Here is a 24105-nt window from a genome sequence, read left to right as displayed (position 1 = left end):
AACTTGAGTTTCCCCAGAGCACAAGGGGGGCTGCTGTGAGCCCAGAAGTGCTGAACAATTCAGCTGATCTCCCGAGTGAGCACAGCTAACCTCCCATGAGGCTCCACAAGGAGGGCTGCTGCTGCTAACCTTGCATCTGCTCAGGAGCACAAGTGTGTGCCTCACCTTTGTGTAAACACTCAGCCTTTGCGCTGACTTGGGAGAAACTTGTTCACACAGACCTTCTTCCACCCCCCCACCCCCCCTAAAAAAAAGTGCTTTAAAGAAGTTCCAGATTTATTTTTAAATTTCTCATTTGTATCAGATAATTTTCATCTTCTTTATGATACTCCTTTAAAATTACCTTTAAAATTAATGACAGCAACAGCTCCTCAGTGGTGGAGCTGATGCCCCATTTGATTTGTTTGTGTTACTGTGGCAGTGCTGGTAATAATTAACATGTGGGTTCAGGTCTGTGCAGTGTCCAGGCTTTTGTTTGAATTGGCCACTGCTCTCCTTCTGTGGTGTTTACACGAATCCACCAACAGCTTGTTGCTGGCGCTTGTACTCAGTTCCTTTTTGTTCTTTAGGACTGAAATCTGCCCTGTGCAAGAGCTCCAAGCACTCCATGCGGCTGCGTTTTGTCATGGCAAGGTTCAGGGCCCAAGCGCTATGTTTTAGGAGAGCCCAGTAAAATTGTGTAGTGCCATCAGAACCTACAAAGCCCCAGACCCTTGGACATTTAGGGCCCCTCTGCATTTATACAAGCCGGTTACCCAAGGAGCAGTCCTGCTGTGTGAAACTGCAGCAGCAGCTCCCATTGTTTCAAATGTCCCATGGGGTTTGTAACCCAGTGTTTGGGTTAACACGCACAAGTGGGTGTCCTGTTCACGGAAGCGCTGAGACAGCCCAGGTTTATGGGGTTGACTGCAACCTAGTTTATTCAGCTTCATATGTCACAGTGCAAACATTGACTAAATAAATTAGTAAGGAGTGGTTTTGATTCTTAAGACAGGATGCTAATCTTAAATCTGATTAGTACAGCTACAAATGTAAGATTATTGTGTTCACAAAGGACTCAGCCATTTAGCAGATGCCTGAGAAAACCAGCTTCTGCTGTACAATTCAAACTGGAGAGCACTGCGGTGCCTTAGAAGAGGTGGCACAGAAATGTACCTCCCTCAGCAGACGGTTCCCATTTGACGGTGCTTGAGGCACAGCTGGCCCAGGCAACGTCCTGAGGTCCTGCACCAGCCATGTCCGTTGTGCTTGTCACTTACAATGTGGGTGTGTGGCAGGCTGTTGCAAAGGGACTGGTTAACTTGGAATGTGTACGTATTCGGGAACTGTGCTGGTAATTGGTTTGGGTAGTCTGTCTGTCTGTCCATGGGTTTTGGTGTTCTACAGCTGTGCGCGTTAGTCATAAAAATGTTTTATCCTCTTTCCTGGCATTGTGGTGGGGGAAAACCGTTAATACAGGGGATGGGGGAGGGAACACACGCTGAGCCTACAAGCAAATGGCAAGAAGTTTCTTGGCAGGCAGTTCATTGAACAGCCTATGGGTGCTGAAGGAACAGAGAAACCTCTCCATTGCCACTTGCTGTGACCTCGGGCACTGCTTATTGCCATCATGGGTACAGCTGGCAAGCTTTTGTTAGGTTTTGTTTGCTCTGATTTTCACATTAACGCAGCAGCTTTTAGGGAGAAGGTTACCCTGAGCCATGCGGAGGCCTGTATTTTACAAATTGCCTGGCAGGATCTCTTCCTGGAGAGCAGCTCTGGGGCAGCTCCCCTGCACCCCGGGGGCTTGGCGCAGGAGCCTCTCCTCATGGTGCAGCGGTGAGCTGCTCCTCCTGCCCACCTGGCTGCTCGCACGCACCGGTAGGGGAATTAAAGAGAGCCTCCTGTGAGCAGTGAAGTCTTGAGGAGTTTTCAAGCCAAGAAAGTACATTGGCTTTTATGAAGCATGAAAAACCAGAGCTCACCACAGCCTTTTGAAAAGTGCAGTGCTCTGTGGTGCTTGGGAAAAGCATAGTCAGTAAAACAGTAATATAAAAAAAAAAAAAAACAACACTGCAAAGCCATTTTGCTCATTCTGTGAGCACAAGCAAGGGAATTTCAGCCAGCCACAGCAAGACCTGTACTTGTACAGCAGACACCCTCACCACTAGCAGCTGGGCTTCTGGTGCTGGTCGTTATTTTTGTATATAGAAGGGGGCTAGCACAAAAAAAAAAAAAGAGAGAGAGAAGAAATGCAGAAGCTAAGTGCACCAGTTTTCTTTTTGGTGGTGGGGGGAGAGGCAGGACAGACTGGTGGCTGCTTGAATTGTGCAAAGTCAAGGTGTAGCCCTGCTGCCACAGCCTGTTTTGGAGACCTGGTGTCACAGCTCAGCAGAGGGAGGGGACAGCGAGGGACAGGCCAAGCAACCTGGCCAAGGTCAAAGCGGGTATGGTGCAGGATGTGTGGCTGCAATGCGTCTGCTCCAAAGCAGACCAGGGAGAGCTGCAGTGATGGGTGGGGAATCACTGCTCCAAGCCTCCTGTCCTGCTTCCATTTCTATCTATTTGTGTCCCAGTTGGTGAACACCAGCAGGCTCGTACCACAAAGCCCAACTTTCAGACCTGGTCTCACCCTGCAGGGCTGCTGGTGCTCCCAGAAACCACTGCCAGTGGCCAAGGACCACCCAAAGGAGAGGCCAAGGTCTTTCCCCATGGGCTTCCTGACTTTGGCTCACCCCTAATGCGCTGCTGTCACCTTTGTACTTTTCCTAGGCTGCTGCCAGCCCGTGGCCGATGAGCCCACCTCTCTGAAGAAGGCAAAGAGCATCCTGGAGCGCCACAACTTGGAAAACTGGTCACCTTCTCCAGAGTGGACCACCGTGAGGGTCATCCCTGAGGAGGAAATGACAGAGCACAACCTCCTTGCTATTCGAGTCATAGTCACCAGTGATGCAAGCAGGTAGTTGAAATTACAAATAGGCCTTTAAAAACAAAAAAGCCTGATTTTTTTTTTTTTTTCTGCAGCACTGATGAAAAGTATAGCACATACAGCTGAGGGAGGGAAGAGAAAAAAGGAAAACCTCTCAGAAAAAAACAATTGTTCTTTACCACAACCATAAATCCCCCAAGACATATGACTCATTTTGCAGGAAATCTTCAAACATTTGCATCCCACACAGGGGCCTGAGTCAGAGAGAAAAATATTTACCCCAATCAACCCAGGTTCATCTATTTGTTTTCCAAAAAATGTCAGTTCAGGGATTAGGGCAGTGGGTGTGTTGTGGCAAAGGTGCATCCTGTGGTGTGGTTGCCTGCTACCTGGGTACCACGGGGCAGCTCCACAACCCGAGTGCCTCTCTGGATGTTTGATAGCCTGCCCATCCCAAAGACATCCAAAATCCTGTGACTCTTGGAGAGCTGTCCAAGGAAGTCTGATCTCTGTGTAAATTTAGAATATATTAGGTATTTTTGGGTGGGATTCTGTGGGAGTTCGTTCCAGCCATAATAATGATTAGATTGGTGTCTTTCAAGTAAAGTAGTTTTCCTTACTGAGAATTAAAAAAAAAAAAAAAAAAAAAAGCCAACCCAAAGCCAGCTGTTGCAAACAGAGAGCTATTACTATGTGAGGAAACTCACTTAGAATCTTGAAGCCCTTCAAACACCTATTCATGGTGTTGTGTATAGGCTGTGGAAGGTAACACTTTTTGAAATTAAACTTTATGCTGTTCCCTTTGGGAGGTTTTAAATAACATTTGTGCTCCACCGCATGTGTTTGGATATTCTTTGGGGACAGGATCACTCTCTGCTGGGGCTCCTTCCTTCCTGCAAGGAAAGGAGAGCTTGGGGAAATGTTTCCTGTCTGTTGGAGAGATCTCGCTGCCATATAGTGGCTTGCTGCAGAGTGCCTGCTCCTACCCACGCTAATGCCCTGAGGCTCTTCATGCCTGTTGCACTTGGGCAGCATGCAGAGATGGGAGCCAGCTCATTCCCCTGATCTGAGGGATCAGATCCATTTCCTCCAGCTGTGACAGTCCCATGTTCACAGAGAGGCCCCGGTCCCTGTCCCAGCTGACACTGCCGCTGTCACCAGGATAGCCTGTGCCAGCCTCTCTCACTGCCTTCGTTTGGGGACCATGTGCTTGTGTTGCTCCTGCTGGTGAGCCATCGCCTAACAAGGGGGGGATGAGCGAAATAGCAAGTGACAAATGATATTGCAAGGTCTGAGTGAGCATGGGGCAGGAAAAATGATTAGCTCGGTAAAATAGCTTTTCAATTCATGCTTTAGGTACTTGTGAATAATGACTGCCTATCAAGCAGTGATCAGAGGACAAGCCTCATCCTGCAGCACTTACATCCTTGCCAGCCAAGGGAAATAAACATTTGCTCTTTTAAAACAGAAATGTGTCTATCAGTATTAATGGCATGTCTTTTTCTTTTGTGTGGCACTCTGCCCAACCTCCGTGTGATCGCAATCCAGAAGTGATCCCAACTATCAAAGAGTTCATATATATATATATATATATATATATATATATATAAATGTATGTATACCGCAACCAGAGAACTAACTAAGTCCAAGGTCTCCCAGTACCAGTTTGAGCTGGGTGAAGCAGAGGTACAGGACTGGTCAGTGCTACGTGTATGGCACGTGCACTAGCTTTATACTGTCTGCAGCCAACATCTGATCTGGTCAAGGGTTACTCCCTGCTCCAGGCACAAAATCAAGCCATCAGAAATTTGTTGCATAACCTGAGAGATTTTATTCCAGCCCCTGCTGGCAGGCAGCGGTACCCAAACACTGCCTTTCCTTTAGCGCTTTTTCCTCCTGTTGTGTGTCTCTGTCTTGTGGCTGTTACAATGAATCTGTACTTTCTACAAGGCAGCACTATGTAAATGTGACACAGCTTTCTCCTGCCACACCAACAGGACTACTCATAGGATAAGCTCCTCTTTTCAAAGTAGAGCTATTAATCATCACAATAAATCTATCAATTGGTTTAGCAGTATTGTTTTCATTAAAAATGGGCCAAGTCATATGGTGGCAGACTTGTTTATGACACTGGGAATGCGGTCACATCAGAAGGCTAAAAGTGCATGTTCCTTACAGTTTGGCCTTTAAAGAAATCCCCTTATTATCGTAAAAAAGGACTAATAACCACCTGCAAAGGTTATTCTCCCACCCAGAGGCAAGGTCACAACATGTGTTACTCTGAGTATGTGTTTTTGTGGCATGCGTTTAATTACATTTAAGGAAGGAGACTCCAAAACTTGCCTATGTGGTGATCTATGGTCTCTCCTTGTACTTGCTGTGCAAGGAGCTGTCCCAGTGGCTCACTGCTGTGTTTCGCAGAATCACAGAATCGTCTAGGTTGGAAGAGACCTCCAAGATCATCTAGTCCAACCTCTGTCCTAACACTAACAAGACCTCCACTAAACCATATCACTGAGGGCTGCATCTAAACGTCTCTTAAAGACCTCCAGGGATGGCAACTCAACCACTTCCCTGGGCAGTCCATTCCAATGCATAACAACCCTTTCGGTAAAGTTCTTCCTAACATCCAACCTAAACCTCCCCTGCCACAACTTTAGCCCATTCCCCCTCGTCCTGTCACCAGGCATGTGGGAGAAAGCCAGGGCTCTCTTTGTGGCAGGTTGACTTCAGGTTTTGTGCTGAACACAGTGATCATGGGTATGAATCTGGGTAGCAGAAATCTTACAGGAATATGTGCCTTCTGAAATGTCCCACTTTCTTCCCATCTCTCCTTCTTTTCCCCGTAGCTCTGAGCTGGAGTCTGATTTTAACGGTGATTCCTCCAACTCTGAGGTGGGTGAAGGAGAGACCTCGCTGCTGGAGCTCCCTGCCTGTCCAAGCCCCCCCCGGTGGTGGGCATCACTCTCCAGGAGCCCTGTGGTGCCAGAGGAAAGCCACAAAACATCCAAAGTTGCTGATGGTAAGCAGTATCCCTGCCCAGGGGAATGCCCGTGGCCTCTCCCAGGGGCTGAAGTCAGCATTGAGGGGGAGGTTTTGAACTGGAGGCTGCTGCCAGCAATGTGGCCAGGTTTTACCTCTTAAGTGTCTTCATTTGGGGGGATTTCTGCCTTTTGGATGATGTAACAGTATTTTACAAGCTCCTTTCTTCTTTACTCGCTGGTTGAATCTTAAACACTTATGCAGCAGGTGGCACTAAAATGCTCAGAGTGAAAGTTTGCTCAGAGGCACTGCTGGGTGGTTTGCTCCTGTGGCATGGGCAGCTGCCGGAGCAGTGCCTTGCTCTGCCCACCTTGGCTGATGCAGCGGTGTCATGCTGCACGGGGACCTGGAGGAGCTGTGCTTCCTGCCCAGCTTGCAGTGCCAGGTGGGTGCTTTCCCACCAGTAAAACACTGGACTGTTATTAGCAGCCTGTGCAATATCTGTGACGTTGGCTAAGGGTGATTTTTGGAAGCACTGGAGTGCTTTGCTCTGTTCAGTTTATACTTAGTAGCTGCTTGAGCTATTCGTGTCTACAGAAAGCACACTGAGGAAAGGATATAGCTGCTAGGGAGGCAGCAAGAGGTTTAGGAGCAGTCTGCCTCCAACTGGAAACTCCTTTCTGGAGCTGGAAGTCAGGCCTAAAAGGTGGACTAAAAACAACCAAAGACGTGCAGCTGCAGGAAGCGAGGACTGCCATGTTTTAGGACTACATGGTGACATGTTGAAGCTATGGTGGACCTTCTGCTTCAGAAGGCATCCCCAGAGCTTTGCCAGGCTCATGCTCTGCTGGGTTTCTCCCCCAGGCAGAGCAGTGTGGGCCTGCATGCGTGTCCTGAGCTGGCAGCTGTGGTGCTACAGGCACAGACCTGCACTAAAGCTGCTCTGCGCTTTTGGGCAAGAGCAGTCATGCTGATACAAAATGCAGGTGGAGCAAGGGAGCAGCTGTCTGGATGGTGTGTGCAGATGTGCAAAACTGTTTTTTGGGGTTCTCCCCCCAAAAGCTCTCTGCTTGCAGCCTTATGTGCAGCATTGATTTATGTCTGCATTCTCAGATCCTCCCACATGCTGACAGCTTATGGCTGGACTCTGAGAAACTTGACGGTATTTTGCATTTGTTAATTACATCTGGTGTTATCACTCCTCTCTGTGTGGAAAAGGCTTTGTCGAAACCAGCTTTTATTTCAGATCTCATTGGTGCCTGAACAGGGGTGAGTTTCCAAAGCCTGTTAGACATGAATAGAGTTCCTGGATTTCAATGTGGTATACTGACTTAATCTCATATTTAAAATAAAAGGGTGATGTTAAACACCACAATGTTCTAGGCATTCCTGGCAGATTTTTATACAAGAGGTCTATGTGGTGCTAAAATGTCCAAGTCCTTTGATTCATCATCACCCAAAGTGCCTTGGCATGAGGTTTGGACAGCACTGAAAGGGCTGCTGTAAGGATCTGGCTTCCTTCCTTGTGCAAGGAGCCTTCTGCCAGGCTGTGCCTCAGTGATGGAAGAGCTGAGAAATGATTTTGCTGCAATGAAGAGCCATCAGCATTCATTTCTTCCAGTCCCTCACTACCCCCATGCCCTTCTATGCATTTCTAATTGGAACAGAAAAGAGGGGGGTTTTACAAGGCGATTTAAATGGACTCCTGAATAAAAAGGCCTTGTTTCAAAGGCAGAGGCACGCTTCCCCTCGGAACATCTGTCTGGAGCGCTACTTTTGAACCGCTACGACCCAGCCCTGGCTTTCTCCTGTCCCGCTTTTGCTGACATGAGGTGCAGCGGGCAGGCACATGGGAAAACAGCACCAGCATGAGGGGAGCCACTCCTGGGGCTGCTCTGGTGCTGCCATGGTGCTTGGGCGCTGCGCAGCCTGGCAGGGAATGGGGAGCTATGGTTTTGTTCTCTGGCTTGTGCTGTGCTAGCTAACGACATCTCTCTCCTGTTTCTGTTTAGCACTACAGAGAGCCAACAGCTTTCACTCCACTGCGTTAACTAAGTATCAGAATTGGAGAAGAAAAATCCAAACAAGTGAGTACAGCCCAAGAAGAGATTGCATCTTCCACTTGCACTGTCTCCTGTTTTTTTTTTCCCTTAAATGTCAATTTCTCCCTGTCCTTTTCTTTAAAAGTTTTTGTGATTTTGACTCATGAGGTAAGGAGACAAGAGAGCTAAAACACAACAAATCTTTCTTTTTTTCACTTTCTTGTCCTGAAAGGATCAAATTCCTTTTTCATGTGATTGCTCCATAGGTTATTACCTATCTTTGTGACTAATAAGGTAATCCATACATCATCTATCTGTCCATATCTAATTCCTATTATATCTCCTACTCTTTTACCACCATAGCTACCAGAGAATAAACCATTAAGTAAATCCACCAATGACTCTATGACAAGTTAACAACTCTATGTAATCCAGGCTTTTGTACAGGAGAGACAAAACCTCACAATACTGTATATATGTCCATGTGCGCTTTTATGCAAACACTGCCATTTCAACGCACCTGCCCCAAACCAGTCTGAAGCCTGTGGCCACACAGAGTGGGCGAGGAGAGGCAGGTGGCGAGTGGAGGCACCCCATCCCCAGCAGCTGTCTTCCGGGAGGCTGGAGCCTGGGGCTGCAGGAGCTAGGGGTGCCGAGTTCTCCTGTTCCCTCTCCAGTGTGGGTGCTATCTGTGCACGTGTGTTGGATGAGCTCAGCACTGGTGGGGTTTCAGAAGTGGCATTTCAATTCTCTTTCCCACAACGGGAGCTGTGGGGCCTTGTGTGAATGTGCTCTTGGTCGTGGCCCTGCATAGGCATCTGCAAAAGGAGTAGTGCTGGCAAGTTATGTCTGCCATAACTGTGTATGCTAAGCTCTAATTTCTCAGCCAATAAGGTGTGCTTATATCACAGAGCGTGTATTCTGCCCTTAGACCTACGTGCACTGATTGCTTTTGGTTCAGTGTATCAATAGGTCTAATATTTTGAGCACTGCATACCAGACGTGCTTCTGGAGGTGCCTATTTGCATATCCTCTACCATTTGCTGAAAAAACAGGTGATGTTTCTGTTTACTGAAGAGGAAGGAGTACTAACAGCCCTCCCCAAATGAGCATTACTGGTTCTTCTCCTCTGACAGTTTCATTTGATTTAGGCTGACCTATCTCTGCCCAAGGGACTCAAACAGGAATGTACTGAGCTCAATAGCGATCAGGTCTGTGCGCGATTCACTTGCAAAACGCAGGGTGGTCACTCCTCGCAGCCAGGGTGGTGTCAAAGTGATCTTCCTCCTGAGCTGTGTCCCCGAGATAAGCCAGATGTGTTCCCAGTCACACCTCTGCTGCTTGTAGCATGGCTGCCTGCCCGCCTCAACACAGCCCCTCCGCAGCTGCATGCTGCACCTCTCCTGAGTCCCCTGGGACTCACTGGTACTTGCAGGATTATTGATAGTGGTGTGGAGCTGGGCGCATTTACCAGCACCTCAAGTCTTCCCAAAACTTGTTCAGAAACAGTTGTATCTGTTAGACTGGGCTGTTGACAGCCCATAAGTATAAAGCATAAATACATAGCGGTGGAAAGAAGGGGTTTGTGCATGTGACTGAGTGCCACAGTCTCTAGGCGTGCAGACAGCTGGCTTTTGGGAACCGGTGGTGAGAGTCGCCCCACCTCAGCTTCCCTCTGCAACTCTGCCCTCTGTGGGGGATTTCTGTAGCTGCTCAGAGTCTCAGCTGCCTTTGGAGAAGTTTCTTGTTTCAGGACAGAGCTCATAGGATGCCTGTGCTAATTATGGGACCAATGTTCAAGCAGAGGTATCCTGGCTTGCTTGGTTTTACTGCAGAAAGAAGCTTCAAGATTATTTGCAAGTATCCGTTATAGGAAGATTTTTTTTTATATATCTCAAAAAAGGGGGCAAGATGCATCCCTCTGTCTTGGCACCAGCCTTACAACTATGTCAGATGCCCTTAGCTGCACACGAACACTTTCACAATGGACTTCATGGTCCCTTAAAGGCTTCTGTTGCCACATCTGGGATAATTCACTAAATATCAGTAGAGGACACATGGGGCTATTTCATGGTCCGTAGAAGATGCTCCCACCAAGTTGGACTTCAGCAAACCATCACACCCCGAAGTCTGTCCTCGGAGAGGCAGCTGTGGCAGATGGACAGGCAGAAAGGCCTTGATGGGGCGACATTCCCTGGGACTGGCTGTACCTCCAAGGTGCAGAGAAGGACTCGCCGCTCTCTGCAGGACCTCCCTGGAGCAGCTAGGTGGGCGTCCTACCCCAGAGGAGGGCTGTCCTCTGCCCAGGATGGGCCAGCAGGGCAGGGTGCTCTCAAAAAATCTTGTGGCATCTGTCAGCCTCAGGGCTGTCTTTGAGCACTGTGAAACACTGTGGAGATTGGCGTATACATCAAGTGTTGAATTTACTGAAAGCTTAGATTTAAAATTGTTCCTTAGTTGATCTCAGTTCTTAAAAAATCCAACAAAAATGGTGCTTATTCCAGATATGAGGGGAAAAAAGACAGACTGTGAAAGGAAAGAAGGAAAGACCAGGGGTAACTCGTAATTTCGATTAATTTTCAGCTTGTTCTCAGCAAGTGTATTACTTAATTGTTTGCCAATTAATTTTCTCATCATTTTATTAACGCCTCCGAAGGGCTCTAGAGGGAGCTAGAAGTCTTTGAGAGGAAAGCTACATGCTACATGAATGTGTCTGAACCTCAAGTATACTTTTAAAATGAGGTGTAAAGTACATTCAGCATATACTGGGAACAGAATAGAGGCATTTTTTACTCTCTGGAGGAACACTGTAAGTCTTAGTTTCTGTATTTAATCCACTTAGTTACAAGAACTCATATAATCATCAATCACATTAAAGAAAAATCTGTGTCCTTTTCAGACTTATTTCCCAAAACACGTATGTTTCATAAACAGCATGAGGTGTGCAGCCAAGGAAAGGAAATTGGTGTCATTTCTATATTGGCTGAAAGATTCAGGGCAGGATATTGCCTTTCAAAATCTGTAATTCCTGTCTTGCAGCCACAGACAGCGCCACGCTCTTATTTGTTGTCTTGGTCACCACGAGGAGCTTTTAGGCCAAGTAGATTTTGGTAATGCCCTAAGGATTTGTTTTGTTTTGTTTTGTTTTTCCTAATAACATGTTTTTAACGTGAAGCTGCAAATATAGCTTCAGAGCCTCAGCTGGAATAAGTCAATCATCTCTGTGCAAGGCAACACGCTGGGACTTTGTGCTAAGTGCTGCTCTCGCTTGTGCTGCCCTGTCCTTGTGCAGTAATGCACCCCTGTGAGCTGCCGCGGTGTGTGCTGCTGTCCCACAGACCCCTGGGGCTGCATAGAAGAAAAAAAGTAATTTTCTCTGTTACACGTGGTAATGGAAAGGCCACGCTGGGATGCTGCTTCTCCCCCCAGTCTCATTACCAGGTGCCTGGGGGTGGGGGGTGGGGGGGCGGGGGGAGGGGGGAGGGATGACCCCTGTGGTCTGAGGGCAGCCTCTGGATGGAGCAACCCCAGGACCTGCAGGAGGATTTCCATCCGCACGCTGTGCGCCCCAGAGGTATCACAGCAAAAGAGGAACTATGAGATAGTTGTTTCTGGAATTGCAGAAAACCTCAGAAACTTCGGCTGGATCAGAGTCCTCCCGTGTTAGCCAGGTGATCTGGGGATGGGGTGGGAATGTCATAGCTCTGCAGGCGGCCTGGGACATGTGGCAGTGGGAGAGGAGTTGTGTTGGTACTGGGAGTGAGAACTGGGGGAGGGTGAGGTATGCTGTGAAAGTGAAGATGGAAGAGCTCAAGTTTGATGACGTTTTCTTAGAGGACCATTACTGGACTTTCTCAATGTGCCTGAAATGATTTGAAGGGTGCTTTTTCTTTCTCACTCTCTTTCTCGCTGTCTTCCTGAAAACTCATTGCCAAAAGAAAAAGAAAGCAAGACCAGCAGCAGATCAGAGTTGTGATGTCCTTTTTAACTGAGTGACAAAGCTGGCTTTGTTTCAGTTCAACCCCTCAGTACTGTTTCCTACAGGAGTGCTTTAATGAACTCCAGCTCATCGTTTCCCTCAATTCTCGACTAAGAGTAACAAATTGCATCAAGATTGGGAACAAAAGGGTGAGAGGAAAGGAAAATAGGATCCTTTCCCTGGCTTCCCTTTTCTAAAGTCCATGTGTAGGAGATGAATTCCATCTTTCCGGTGTGTTGCTTTTGTCCCGTTGGAGCTTTTATCTGTGTATAGAAGAAGCAGAGTTTGCACTGGGAACCTTTGTGGGTTTCAGAACTGTTAATTGGGTTTTGGAGTTGATAATTCAGCTATAAATAGACTTCTCATGTCAAAACTTGATGTGGTAATGTCTTGGCTGAGGTGTACTTTTCTTTCATCCAAATACTATTTATTATGTCCAATTCTCTCACACACAAATATTAGAGAGTTCTGCTGACTCCATTCAGGTGCAAGTTATCCACCTGCTTTTTCTTCTAGCAACTAAGTTTTGGTTCAAGGCCTATAGTAATGAATTACCTTGCCTCATCCTTGAAGATCCTACAGCATGCTGCCCCTTAGCCCAATTTAAGAGAAGGGAATTAATTCTGTTTTTACTGCATGTAGATGGTTGCATTTCTCATTTCTTTCTCTTTAGCCAGCCCTCTCAGAACCCATACACTTCTCTTCATTTTTCAGAACTAAGGCTTCAGAAATAGATGGTTGTTTTTACCGTCTCTATTTTTAAGGTCTGAAAGCGCTTTAAAGAGGCTTTTTCCAGAAAGTTTCCTGTAACTCACAAGATGCTTCACTTCATTTAGACAAAAAGTAGAATAAATTCAGGTTCACTGCTGAAAATGTCAGTATGTGTTTTGTATAGTGTGCATACATATGTAAGTGGGGCTATAAACTTCATTACTGTAGGTCAGCTCTTCAGGGTAAAACTGTATCCAGATGACTCTAACTTTTTATTGTCGTTCTTTAATTGTGAATTTTATTTAAGATAATAATGTGAATATGATAGTAAAAATGTGGTGGTGGTGTTTTTTGGCAGATTTCCCTCTGCTTTCTAACAAGAAACCTGGGCTACAATGGAAGGAGAGCTCATCCAGCTGTCAATGTGATCTCGGAGAGGATCAGTTCCAAACACAGGTATGAAGGAGAATTGATCAGAGTAGCACAAGCACTACTACTGTTGGGACTTGTCTGCTTGTAGCAGGCTTGTCTGAGCATCCTCTACTCTTTTAAATAGTTTTGGTCCTCTCAGTAACCAGCAAAAGTTGGAGTTATGCCTGTGTTATACATAGGAAAGAGACTTTGATGCTCTGATTGGTATAACCGTTCCCAAATCACATGGCTAAGTAACATTTGCGTTCTGTGAGACTAAGACTTTGATCATGCTGAGATTTGGACACTAACCTCTTGTGTCAGCCAATATGTAGGCTTCCTTCACAGCACAGGGCTTAGTTGCCACTGGCATTTGCTTTGTGCCACAGTTTTTTTTCTCAATGGAGAGCAAACCCCAGATCTCTGGCTCTTGGTGCTCCTGAGCTAGCTGTTGGTCTAACCATATGCTCATAGGTCTGGATGGGAGGTGGGTCTTCAGGTGGTGTGTGTTGGGCAAGGACACGTGTCAGCACGGGGGCAGTAAGAGGGTATCACATCCAGATGGCTTAAATGCTCCCTCTGTTGCTGTGCTTAGCTGTGGGACGAGAGGCAAGTGCGAGCACTGGTCTTGGAGAGCAGATCTGAGAGCTGAGGTGAGGTGTCAAGTAAGCAGTTGCATAGCACTGGCCAGAGGAAACCTAGCAAAGGAGACAGGGAGATTTTAGGCTGCTAGTGCCCTTAGATGTATGTGTGCATCTGATGTTTACCACTAGCATCCAATGGGCAGAAGACTTCTGTTCCTAATTCACAGCAAGCTCTTGACTCTACACCTCCCACAGCTCAGGAGCATCTTCAGGTTCCTACAAGTCCTAGGCTTCCTTTTGTAGTTTCTGCTTTTTAAGGATGAGGAAGGGTGGGCCTGTTGCAAGCATGACACTGTAGCAGAAGTCATGACCAACAGTCCTGAGCAGAGCACAGTCCGTCCCCCTGACTCGGAGCCAGGCCAAGTCCTCTGTGTCCTAGCCTGCTGTCCTCGCCCTTGGGTTAAAGTGATAAAAATTGCTTGACCTCAGGGTCTGCCTTCCAAAAAAATCAAGTCTTCAACATCCATGGTGCTAGCTGAAATCCGGTCCAGGACAATAGGGCCAGGAAGGAAGCGTCCCCGGAGAGCAGAGCAGCACAATGCTGCCTGGCTGTGCTGTACACAAGGAGAGATGAGGCCATGCTGCGATTTCCACTTGACACACATCGCTTGGTGGCCTTTCTCTTACTCTAAAGAAACATTAAGTGGGTGTTTATTCATTTATTGGTGTTTCTCATGTTTTTGTCTGAGATCCTGGCCAGTGTTAATTTCAGTCATCAAATACAACTACTAAGCAGAGAGTAATCATTATTACCTTACTTCCTATGCGACTTGCTATGCATCTAGGAAATGAGAAGTCAGATTAATGGCTTTACCCATTTGAATTTGGGAATCTGGTGTAGAAGTGGAAACAGGAATTAAATCTTCTAGCCATCTGTTATCTCATAGCATTGAGGATAAAATGCCCCCTTTTAAGAAGGAAAAAACCTGTAGTTTTGGTCTGTTGGATAGGTAATGTGGGCGCTTATTCTTGTTACTGTCTACAGCAGAATGTTTCAGTGATTGGAGTAATTAATTTAAATCTTCACCAAAGGAAAAATAATCATAAAAGAGAACTAATTGAATTGTTTAAACTACCATCTTGCATTTTACCATTATTTCTGGGTCACTTCATTCATTTGTACCTGCACCATGTGAGCATACAATATTATAAGAGCAGTTGGAGAGGATGGATTATGGCCTCTTGTGCTTGCTGTAAACTGTAACATGATGCAACTGAAATGTACACAGGAGAATGGAGCAGATTGACTTTTGTGTATTTTCCTGTAGATAGGACTCTTGCTTTCCAAGGAAAACATTAAAGGTGATTCATAAAGATATGACAGATTCTTAGTATGAATTACATTATTTGCAGACTATTAAAACTTCCCGTAGAATATTAGATCTCCTTTCCTAGGTAAATATTATCCCTTTAGGGAGAAAAGCTTTCTTTTTTTTTCTTATTGTATTGTCATCTATCTATGTATGTGTGTGTATCTATATATAAAAAATTATGATTATTAGTATCATGTTAAGATTGAAATTGATTAAAATATTATATAAAATAAAAGATACAGTAAACTATATTTTTCTAACACCACAATTATCTTTTTTTCTTACACTTGACGGTTGACTTCTTACAAGAAACCACCAGAAGTTACAAGAGGACATGTCCAAACCTACAGCCCAGTATCTCAAAGAAAAGAAGTCAGAGAGATGAGTGAAGATGTCCATCTCTACGTGCCTCATTGTCCATTTCAGAGCAGAGCCAGAGGTTCTCCACAGATCCCTTGTGGTAATGGGAAGCTGGCTGATGAGTTTTTGGAGCCTGAAGATATAGATTGTGACAATGGGACATGTACAGGCCAGAGCTGGAATGAAAACAAACAGAATTACACCTCTGAATCACAAGGTTTTAACAGGAATGCCAAAGTGCTGCCATCTCTCCGTTTGAAAGAAAAAGATGAGAAAAATACAAGGCACCCAGAAGAAAAGTTTGAGCAAGAATTAAAGGAGGCAAAAAAGAGGCTGGTGCTTTGCACAGAACAGCAACCTATGTTGTATGAGTCAAATGGGGTAGACTTAGGTGGAACCAGGCTGCAGTATCAAAACAAAGGAGTGCCGGGGATTTCAGAGGAGAAGGATACTGACTGGAGAAAAGGTGTGTTCAAACAATCTCGTCATTTGCCTCTCTTATTTGCAGATGATGTACCACCAGCTTTGCCAGTTGACATGAAAGGTGCTCTGAAGAATCCAGACACAGCTGCCAAGGCGCCTACAGCTGGCCAGCCAAAATCACCACTGAGGCTCATTGCCAATGCAATCAAGAGGTCCATTTTGGAGCCTCTAACCTTATCTACAGAAGGACTAAAGCAGGACTCAGACAGCAAATCCAAAGCCTCTTCAGAACTAGTTTACTTCAGCTTCCCCAGTACTCCTGGCTATTCCCTAAGCCAAAGGAACAGTAATAACGACAGAGCAAATAACAGTCAGCCACAGGAGCTTAAAACTGGGAAGCAGGCTGGAGAATATTTAGGAATTACTTGCAATTCTCTCTCAACTCCATCTAATTTTTCTGTCAGCTCTGAAGAAATATCTCCAAGTGAATACACCAAGGAGCTATTCTTCCCAGTCTACAGTCCACACAGCAGGCCTTCCAGGACCACTGGTATACCTCAGAAATCACCTTGCACTAGGATGGAGGATGTCCCAGGACTCTTAGAAAAGTTTACCTTTAAAGAGACTCCTCCAGTGGCTCCCAGGGATGATGTATTTACCTGTAACGAGAAGTACCTCCTTGCTTCATCTCGGGAATCCAAGAACACTCCCAGGGACAATCTGGATGATTCCACACAGAAGAGTAGTCTTGGGTCACTTTTTGATAGACTGAGAAGTAAGGTTCGTGAAAGAGAAGGGAATTTCCTTGTGTCATCTCTGCCTTTCGTGAGGGACCGTTCTGCAGAAGACAGGCTACATTTTCCTTCTGCAGGTGGGGACCTGAATGGAATTGTTTATTGCAAGCATTTAACATTTAAAAGATCGATGTACTATCATGCAACCCCATTTCTGTTGTATTTTATGTTTAACTTAGAGTTACTGTCTACATATGAAGATTTAATAAATGTATCTTTGGTTAAGAATTAGGAATTAAAGATGTTGTCAGAGCAGAGCACAGACAGCATGTTGGACCCAAGTTTGGTCTGCTGTTCACTAATGTTCAAATGTGTTTGGGACAGGAAAACATACTTGCTGATGTAGAAGGAGCAATGGGGCAGAAAGGGATGCAGAGCAGTTGCTTCTGTGACTCTGAGTGCATTGTGAAAAGGGGAGAAAAGCAGGCAAGTGGAAGGATTAGCACTGGAAGCTTCAGTGCCATGTGGAGTATGTTTGCTATCCTCTCCATGACAAGTTCAGATATTGTAGAAATAAAGCTGCAGTAGGAAGAAGCTTTGCTTTGTGTATCTGCTTTCTCAGCAGGTGTCTCTTCAGTTCTGCCTGCTGCCTTAGTGACCGAACTATAGGCATGCTTTTGGGAGCTATGTGGTGTCACTGATATCCCCTTGTTCTTTTGTTTGCAAGGAATTAGCACCTTACCGACCTGCTCTAACCGATTTGAGAGTCTGTTTGGGCAGTGATTAAAAGGTATTGATTTTCATGTTTGCTTGCAAGAGCAAGCTTAATATTAAAGTTGCAGATGAGTCTAAGAAATATTGATGTCATACAAAGCGCAACCAAATTAATCTAAGCATAGGCTCAGAAAGAATTAAGTGCAGCACAGTTTAAGGTATAAAATATGAAGTATGAGAGAGACACCCACCTGTCTTTCTCTATAATCCATCTTTCCAAAAGCCCACTACAGAAAGGCACAGTTTTTTAACTCAATAACCTATTGAATTTTATTGGCATACCCATTTGTGCCTTACTTTATTAAATTATGACCCAAACTCAGCATTAAAATAACAATTTGTGTATAAAATAATGCATGTACAAGGAATGGAGCGTAAGCAAAGTCGCTGAAATGCTCTCCTTGAGCTGCCAGATCCTTTTTGTAACCTTTCTGCTTCAGAACTTGATGTGAAACTCATTGAAATAAATAGAATAACTCCCGCTCTCATTCCTGAACTTTTGGATCAGGTTCTTGGAGGCTCCTTTATCCAACAACTTGCAAAACCAGGCTTTCCTATTGAGCCAGAGGATGCAAAGGACTGCTCTGAAGCCACAGAGAGTTGCTAGTGTTCACACTTTTCGCACTATGGTCTCAAACGAAAGGCTTTTTCTGAGTCTATAACATCACCCGTAGACTAAGCCAAGTTGACTTGCTCTTAAGTAAATGTATTACAACAACTGATATGTTTTGTTCCTACTAAAATGGAAAATGTTCTTAGGTTTGAATAATATTATACTTTATTTAGATTTTAAAAATTTTGAACAAAGGATGATTTAATAATGTGCTGCATTCCTCTGCTGTGCAAGCCAAAAGAGGAATTATTAAGTTACTATAGTTATAGAATATGGGCATTGCAAAGTCTGTGAAAAATTAAAAAATACAGCTTTGATCTAGCCATTTGCCCATGCTTGGCTTTTGCTCAGCGCTGCTTAGAAATTTGGGGCTGTGCAGAGATCTGCCTGTGCAGGACCTAGGACAATTCTTACTGAAGCAGTGGGGGTTTATGCACTGATTTCAGTGAGAGATTGATTTGAAAAAAATCCTATGTAAGTTTGCCTGTAGAATACACAGGTGTTCCCAAACAGCCATACAGAGGTTTGTAGGTGCAATACTGGATTTTTGATTTGCTGCAGAAATATCATTGAGGCTTCGTTGTTGTTGTTGCTTGATTCCACCTTTGGGTTCCAATCTGCAGTTAAAAATAAAAAAAATAAAAAATATCAATAAAATTGATCAATCGGATGACTAACTGATCTCACTTAAGCCATCTTGCCCTTTTGAAATTAAAAAAATAAAAATGCCAAGGAGCTGTCTTACTTACAAGTACTAAAAATCTTTAATACCACAGGAAAAAACAAACAAACAAACAAAACAGTTTAAAGAGAGCCAAACCAGGTTGCATGAGAGAGTTGCAGTCAGCTTAGTGTCTGCCTTCTCTTAGTGTTGTGTGTATGTGGTAGCCAGCTGTAAGGTACATCTGCAATGAGCCGCAGTAGTAGATCCAGGGTTTAGGTTAGCTTTGACTCACAGACAGACCTTCTGAAGGTGGTGGTTTCACAAAGGTGGTGGTTTATTGGTAGCTGTTTGTGACTCAGGGTTTGCTTTTTGACAGTCATGAAGAAACAGAAGGAATATTTTTTGTCACTGATTGAGCTGAATTCACACGAATACATTTTTAGAATTGTCCCTTAGAGTAGATCAGAGTTGTTATGACGATTTATGACTGCGGTTGTTTACATGGCTCATTTTATTAAGCAGAATTACCAGTTTAGATGACAAGAAAATCAGATGTTCTATGATCTTGCTTTGCTGGTTTTGTGCACTTTTAGGGATTGCTTACAAATATTTTAGGTTTGTACATGGTTCCCATTACTGCATCTTTGTACCATTGAAAATCTTTGTGACTGCAGTATTCATGTCATCTAGGACACTCTTATTTCAGTGATTTTATATTTTAGGGATCTGAAACAATACAAAATTAAATTGCATGCCTAAGACCACGTGAAAAATCTGTGGAAAAGTGGAGATATGGAACCAAACAGCCAATTGATTTCTGCAGGCCTTTCTTTTCAACTCCTACTTCATGCAAATTCTTGTCTGTTTTGGGACACCAGTGCCCTAAGAGATATGTCCTTTAGCCTTTCTTTTCTGTAAAACACTGAAGTACTCAGAGAGGCAATGATTAACTCCACCAACCTTATAAAAATATGCAATCCCGGACACTTACAGACAAAGCCAACAGATTATTGTAACATCATGTTATAAAAATGCTGTTATAAAAATAGTTCCTGTTCCAAGAATTTCTGTGTATTTAGACTGCAGTCATTACTGCGATACAAAACCACTCCAGGAAGCAGAGGTGAGCTGTGATGTACAGAGTTTCACCAGAGGTGTTTTTTTCCTCTAAATCTCCAGGACAATCAGGAGTGCTTTTCCCTCCAACAGAAGCTGTAACCTTTTACACCTTTCCTTATGACACCTCCCTCTCTGTTCAGAGGATCTCAAGTTTCCTAGCAAAACCAGTAGCCTGGATTTATATGTTGAAAAGGATTTGCAAAAGCACTGGACTTTGGTCCAGTTGTTCCTACAGAATGCAGTGAGGGTTTTACTGCTGATGGCATTCAGTGCCAAGGCTATTAGGCCAAGGCAAAGTGTCTTTGAGACCCACCCTTAGATTACCAAGGTGTGAGGAACTGTAGTTTACAGATGCAATTTATCTTATATGACATATGTATGTGAAGATACCAAGCCCCAATATCAAGAATTGGAGGTTTCTTCCAATTTTCTACTTTGAAATGTATTCTGTAATGCTGTCAGATTCAATACCAATGTTCAGTTCCCTGTGATTTGACAGCTGTAAGTCAGGTATGCTGGAAATGTGTGTGCAGCATCCCTTAACAGGCTGTTGAGCTGTTTTGGAGCAATTTAAATGGCTTTTCTCTGCAGAACAAGGTGCTAACGCTTAGTTCTCCATAGCCAATAGGCACTGGCAGGTCTGTGGACATAACTCAATTCCATGCCCTGACATTGGCTTCCTCATGCTCGTGAGATGGGTCTTGCTGGAAGTCCTTGGAGAACTCAGTGGCCCTCTCTCAGTTCCCGAAAGGAACACAGCTCTTGAGTTGCAGTCCCAAGGAGGAGGCAGGTGCCCTCGTGTTACAGCAGGCTGCTTTTCTTCTAGACCTTGTAATGCTGTTTAAATTATTGATATTGCTCAAAGAGGAGGACACAGGGAAGCAATCATTTATTCCCAGAGCTGAGAGAAGAACAGGAGTGTGTAATTGCTTGTGTGGCCAGCCCTGCTGGGGCTCCCTGGAAGGTTTGCAGACTGCATATTATGGAATTTGATTTCACCGGTGGTGTGACCACGGGGTACTTACCGCAAATGTTTGGTTGCGTGGGGAGAAACAAGGCAGGTAAGTTTACTCCTCAAAAGAAATAGTGACTGTGATACCCCCCCAAGCCTTCCTCCATCTTGTGCACTGGCAAAGGCTTTGAGTCTGGCTGTCCCTGCTTATCCCGCAAAAAGACACTTTGAGCTTGCAGCTTCACTGAGCATGAGGGCTGGGTGCTTCTAAAACCAGATTTTTTTGCCTCAAATTACTTTCATTTTGCTTTCATTGCTTTACCCCCTGGAATAAACGTGTTTCCTGGATCCAGGTTTTAAATTAGAATTTAAGACAGAAGTCTTGTTTCAGGGCTGCAATCCAGTACAAGGAAACGAAGAAACATTTACACTGAAAGAATGGGAAGTGATTTTAATCTGAATACAACTTGCACATAGAAAGCCAAACATTACCTAGCAGTTACAAAGAAGAATGGCATTGTTAGCTTTAAATAATGTACAATTCCAAGATGTTGCCCAGCTGTTAATCATTAACCCTGTAGCAGGTTGAAGTATAGAGACAGATGTGCCATAGGCAGTTTTATTTTCTTAAATAAAGAGAATGAATCTATGAATTAGACAAATTAAGAAGAAATTCAAATATTTACACACAGTTGAAACAAGATGCTGGGAAAACAGGCATGATGAAATTGCTTCAATTAAATGTAATTTAATTTATAATTCTGAAAACATGCTTCTTCCAAAGGCAGCCTTTGAGTTTTCCTTATGGAGTGCATTGTTGTGATGTATGGATTTTCCTGACTTATTATGGCATTTTAATCAACAGTTCAATGATGTGATAATATTCCTAAAGCAGAAAAATAAGTGACGTTTGTTTAGACATAATTAATGAAATATTTATGTTGCATGAGGCTGTGTGATAAAGCCTTGTTCTTTTAGTCCATTTGCTTCTGATTACATTTGTGATTTTTTTATATGACCAGACATTCTGACGCCAACTATTTTACACTGAGCAGATGTCATGTAGTAAAAATGGGTGCCAGATGCTACAAGCCACATAAGGGTAATTTGTTTAAGAGCTGGCTCAGACTTTTTGCATTCAATTACACTGTATAGTGAGCCTTATACAATCATTTGGGTAATATGGCTAACTTCAGATATACATTTTAATGAATGTTGAATGCATTCAGAACACCATGCTACATGAAGAGGGCTCAAGGAATTAATTTATTTGTCCATAATACCTGAAAAAAAAATCAATTATATGCAGGCAGAGTTTTTGACAGTGACCAAAATTTAATTAACACAGTTGACCAAATTTCCAAATTGCTCTGGGTGCTGCAAAGTGGAACTCAGGGCAGGTGCAAAGAGTCTGTATAAGTTAAAGAACAGTTTTGTTTTTTTTTTCCTCTGATAGTTTTGTTCCTTCATTTTAGGATGTGAACATCCAACTGTCAGAAAAGAGACTGCCGAGTATTCTACTTCTTCCTCCGATGATGAATTTGAATCGAAGCCTTCGTTAACACATAAGGTAACATTTAGTCTGAAGCAAAAATACATTTTCACAGTTGGACTATATTTAAGATTCATCATCAACTTTGATCTGAAACACACCATGATTTCTCAAAATGGGGACTGGAACATTTTTTTCAGTAGAGGTTAAGTGTCTTGGATAGAAAAACAGATTAAAACTATGACGGATGAACATCAAAATTTCTTTCTCCTCTTTGGATCCGTAATTCCCCCTGGTTGCACCAGTGTTGACAGAGGAGGTCTTAATTGGACAAATAGACATGTTGTACAGAAACCACTGTGAAGCAGAATTCGTAAGTGGATTTAATATGTAGCCCAACAAGCAAACCATTGAAAAAATTAAACCAAACAGATGCAGATTTCCCATGGGGAAATACAACTTCATTTGTGAGGTACTACAAGCAGATTGCATGGAAAACGCTGTGTTTACCCTAATCAGCATGGCTGCATGAGTTATGAAGTCGCACCCACATCACATACATTGGAAGGGCCTGCTGCACACCGACATTTCCAAGCCCTGACTCAGCTCTTGTGTCTCACTGGAGCAGTGGGTTTAAATCACCAGCGAGCTCTTGATACCCATCTGATTTGAAGAGAATTGAAGAGCTTTTATTGCCTGAATAGCTCATCAGAAATACGTTTACCTTTTTCCCGTAAAGGGAATATCAGTAAGTGGAATTAATAGTGCAAGGTGGCCTTTTGATTTGTTGCTTTGGGAGGCCGGGTGGGGGGAGTCAAGAGGCTGCCCAGTACACTATAAAAAGCCAAGCTGAGACCTAAGTGGGGCTTTGAATGGAAATGCAGTTGTGCAGCTCCAGACCAAGTGAAGCACCAAGAGGGGAAGTGCAGCAACATGTGGCTGCATGTCCTGCCAGCCCTGCTGGATAAGGACTTGCTGAAGTTGCAGAAGCCTTCTGGGGCAGAGCAGTTGCAGCACTTTTGGAAAAGTTATCAACAAGTGTGGAAGCAACCATCATTTAATCTTTTCATTACCCTGGAGCATTTTTAGTTTATTTTTAAGAAAAGGGCTCCAGAGGAGAAAGCTTTCATTGCACATTGTCATTTTTAGTTCTCTTCTATCCACCATGTAGCCAAATGTAAGTCTTTCATCTGCTTAGCCATTTTGGACAATACCCTACAAATAATATGCTTTAAAAAATGTATTGTTTGAAATACAGTTGCTTGAAATTGTGGGAGAAAATAGAGTAATCAATATTTAGGTCCTTTCGAGCTCAAAAGATTCAAAAAAAAAACAGACTTTTTGTCAACTGTGGAAGTGTTACAGGAAAGGTGGTCTATAATAACGTAATATTACAGTGAATTACATTAAAAAAAAAGGCAGAGAAAAGGGAGAGATGAGAGACAGGAGAAAGCTGAAGAGGAGCAACTGCCCATTGTGCAGCCCAGCTGCAGAGACAGGCAGCACTGCTGGGACAGGGGTGAGAAAAAGGGTGGGCTGACACACATGGTGTCTACAGTGGCTCATTTTTTGATGCATTCTTCCCCCTTGTCTCTCTCTTGGCTATCTCTGAGTACTTCTTTTTTGCCATTACCACTGTTTTTCACTGGCAAAACCGGGTGGGAAAAGATCTAGTGGCTTCCTGGCTTGTCAGTTTTCAATCATCTTGTCTACTGTACTCATATAATCTGTCTCTTCATGTGTGGGAAAACCACAGCCTTGCAACACTTCCAGGGAGTTTAGGTCAAGAGCTAGATGAAAAGATTCCCCAGTCAGCCCCGCAGCACATGCTCCTTGCTGTTCCTGGCAGTGGTGCTTGGTGGCCATTTCTTTCAGATATATCCCTTTTCCCATAATACAAGCAGCCCAGATGAGCTGCTGCTGGAAGTGGGGGTGGACCTCAGCTGGAGCAGGCAGAAGGGAAGAAGGGCTCTCCCGAAGCCAG

At 44.2% G+C, this 24105-nt stretch overlaps 1 protein-coding gene across 14 annotated transcripts in view; it reads left to right on the top strand.

The window, feature by feature from the left end:
* MICAL2 (microtubule associated monooxygenase, calponin and LIM domain containing 2) overlaps positions 1-24105 on the top strand; it is a 162583-nt gene that overhangs the window by 125748 nt on the left and 12730 nt on the right. For 13 of the 14 annotated variants that reach the window (XM_083839911.1, XM_083839915.1, XM_083839914.1 and 10 more), the window contains 6 exons: positions 2752-2938; positions 5758-5930; positions 7903-7977; positions 12981-13078; positions 15300-16644; positions 22105-22199. In XM_083839911.1, coding sequence (XP_083696037.1) covers positions 2752-2938; positions 5758-5930; positions 7903-7977; positions 12981-13078; positions 15300-16644; positions 22105-22199 — 1973 coding nt within the window. Of the gene's footprint in view, positions 1-2751; positions 2939-5757; positions 5931-7902; positions 7978-12980; positions 13079-15299; positions 16645-22104; positions 22200-24105 lie in introns of those variants that run through there. The other variant, XM_083839906.1, reaches the window with a different exon arrangement.

The sequence above is a fragment of the Anser anser genome, assembly GCF_964211835.1.
Source record: "Anser anser genome assembly, chromosome: 5".
NCBI classification, from domain to species: Eukaryota; Metazoa; Chordata; class Aves; order Anseriformes; family Anatidae; genus Anser; species Anser anser.
The sequence above is the reverse complement of the archived record's forward strand: the minus strand, read 5'-3'. Positions and strand labels throughout refer to the sequence as shown.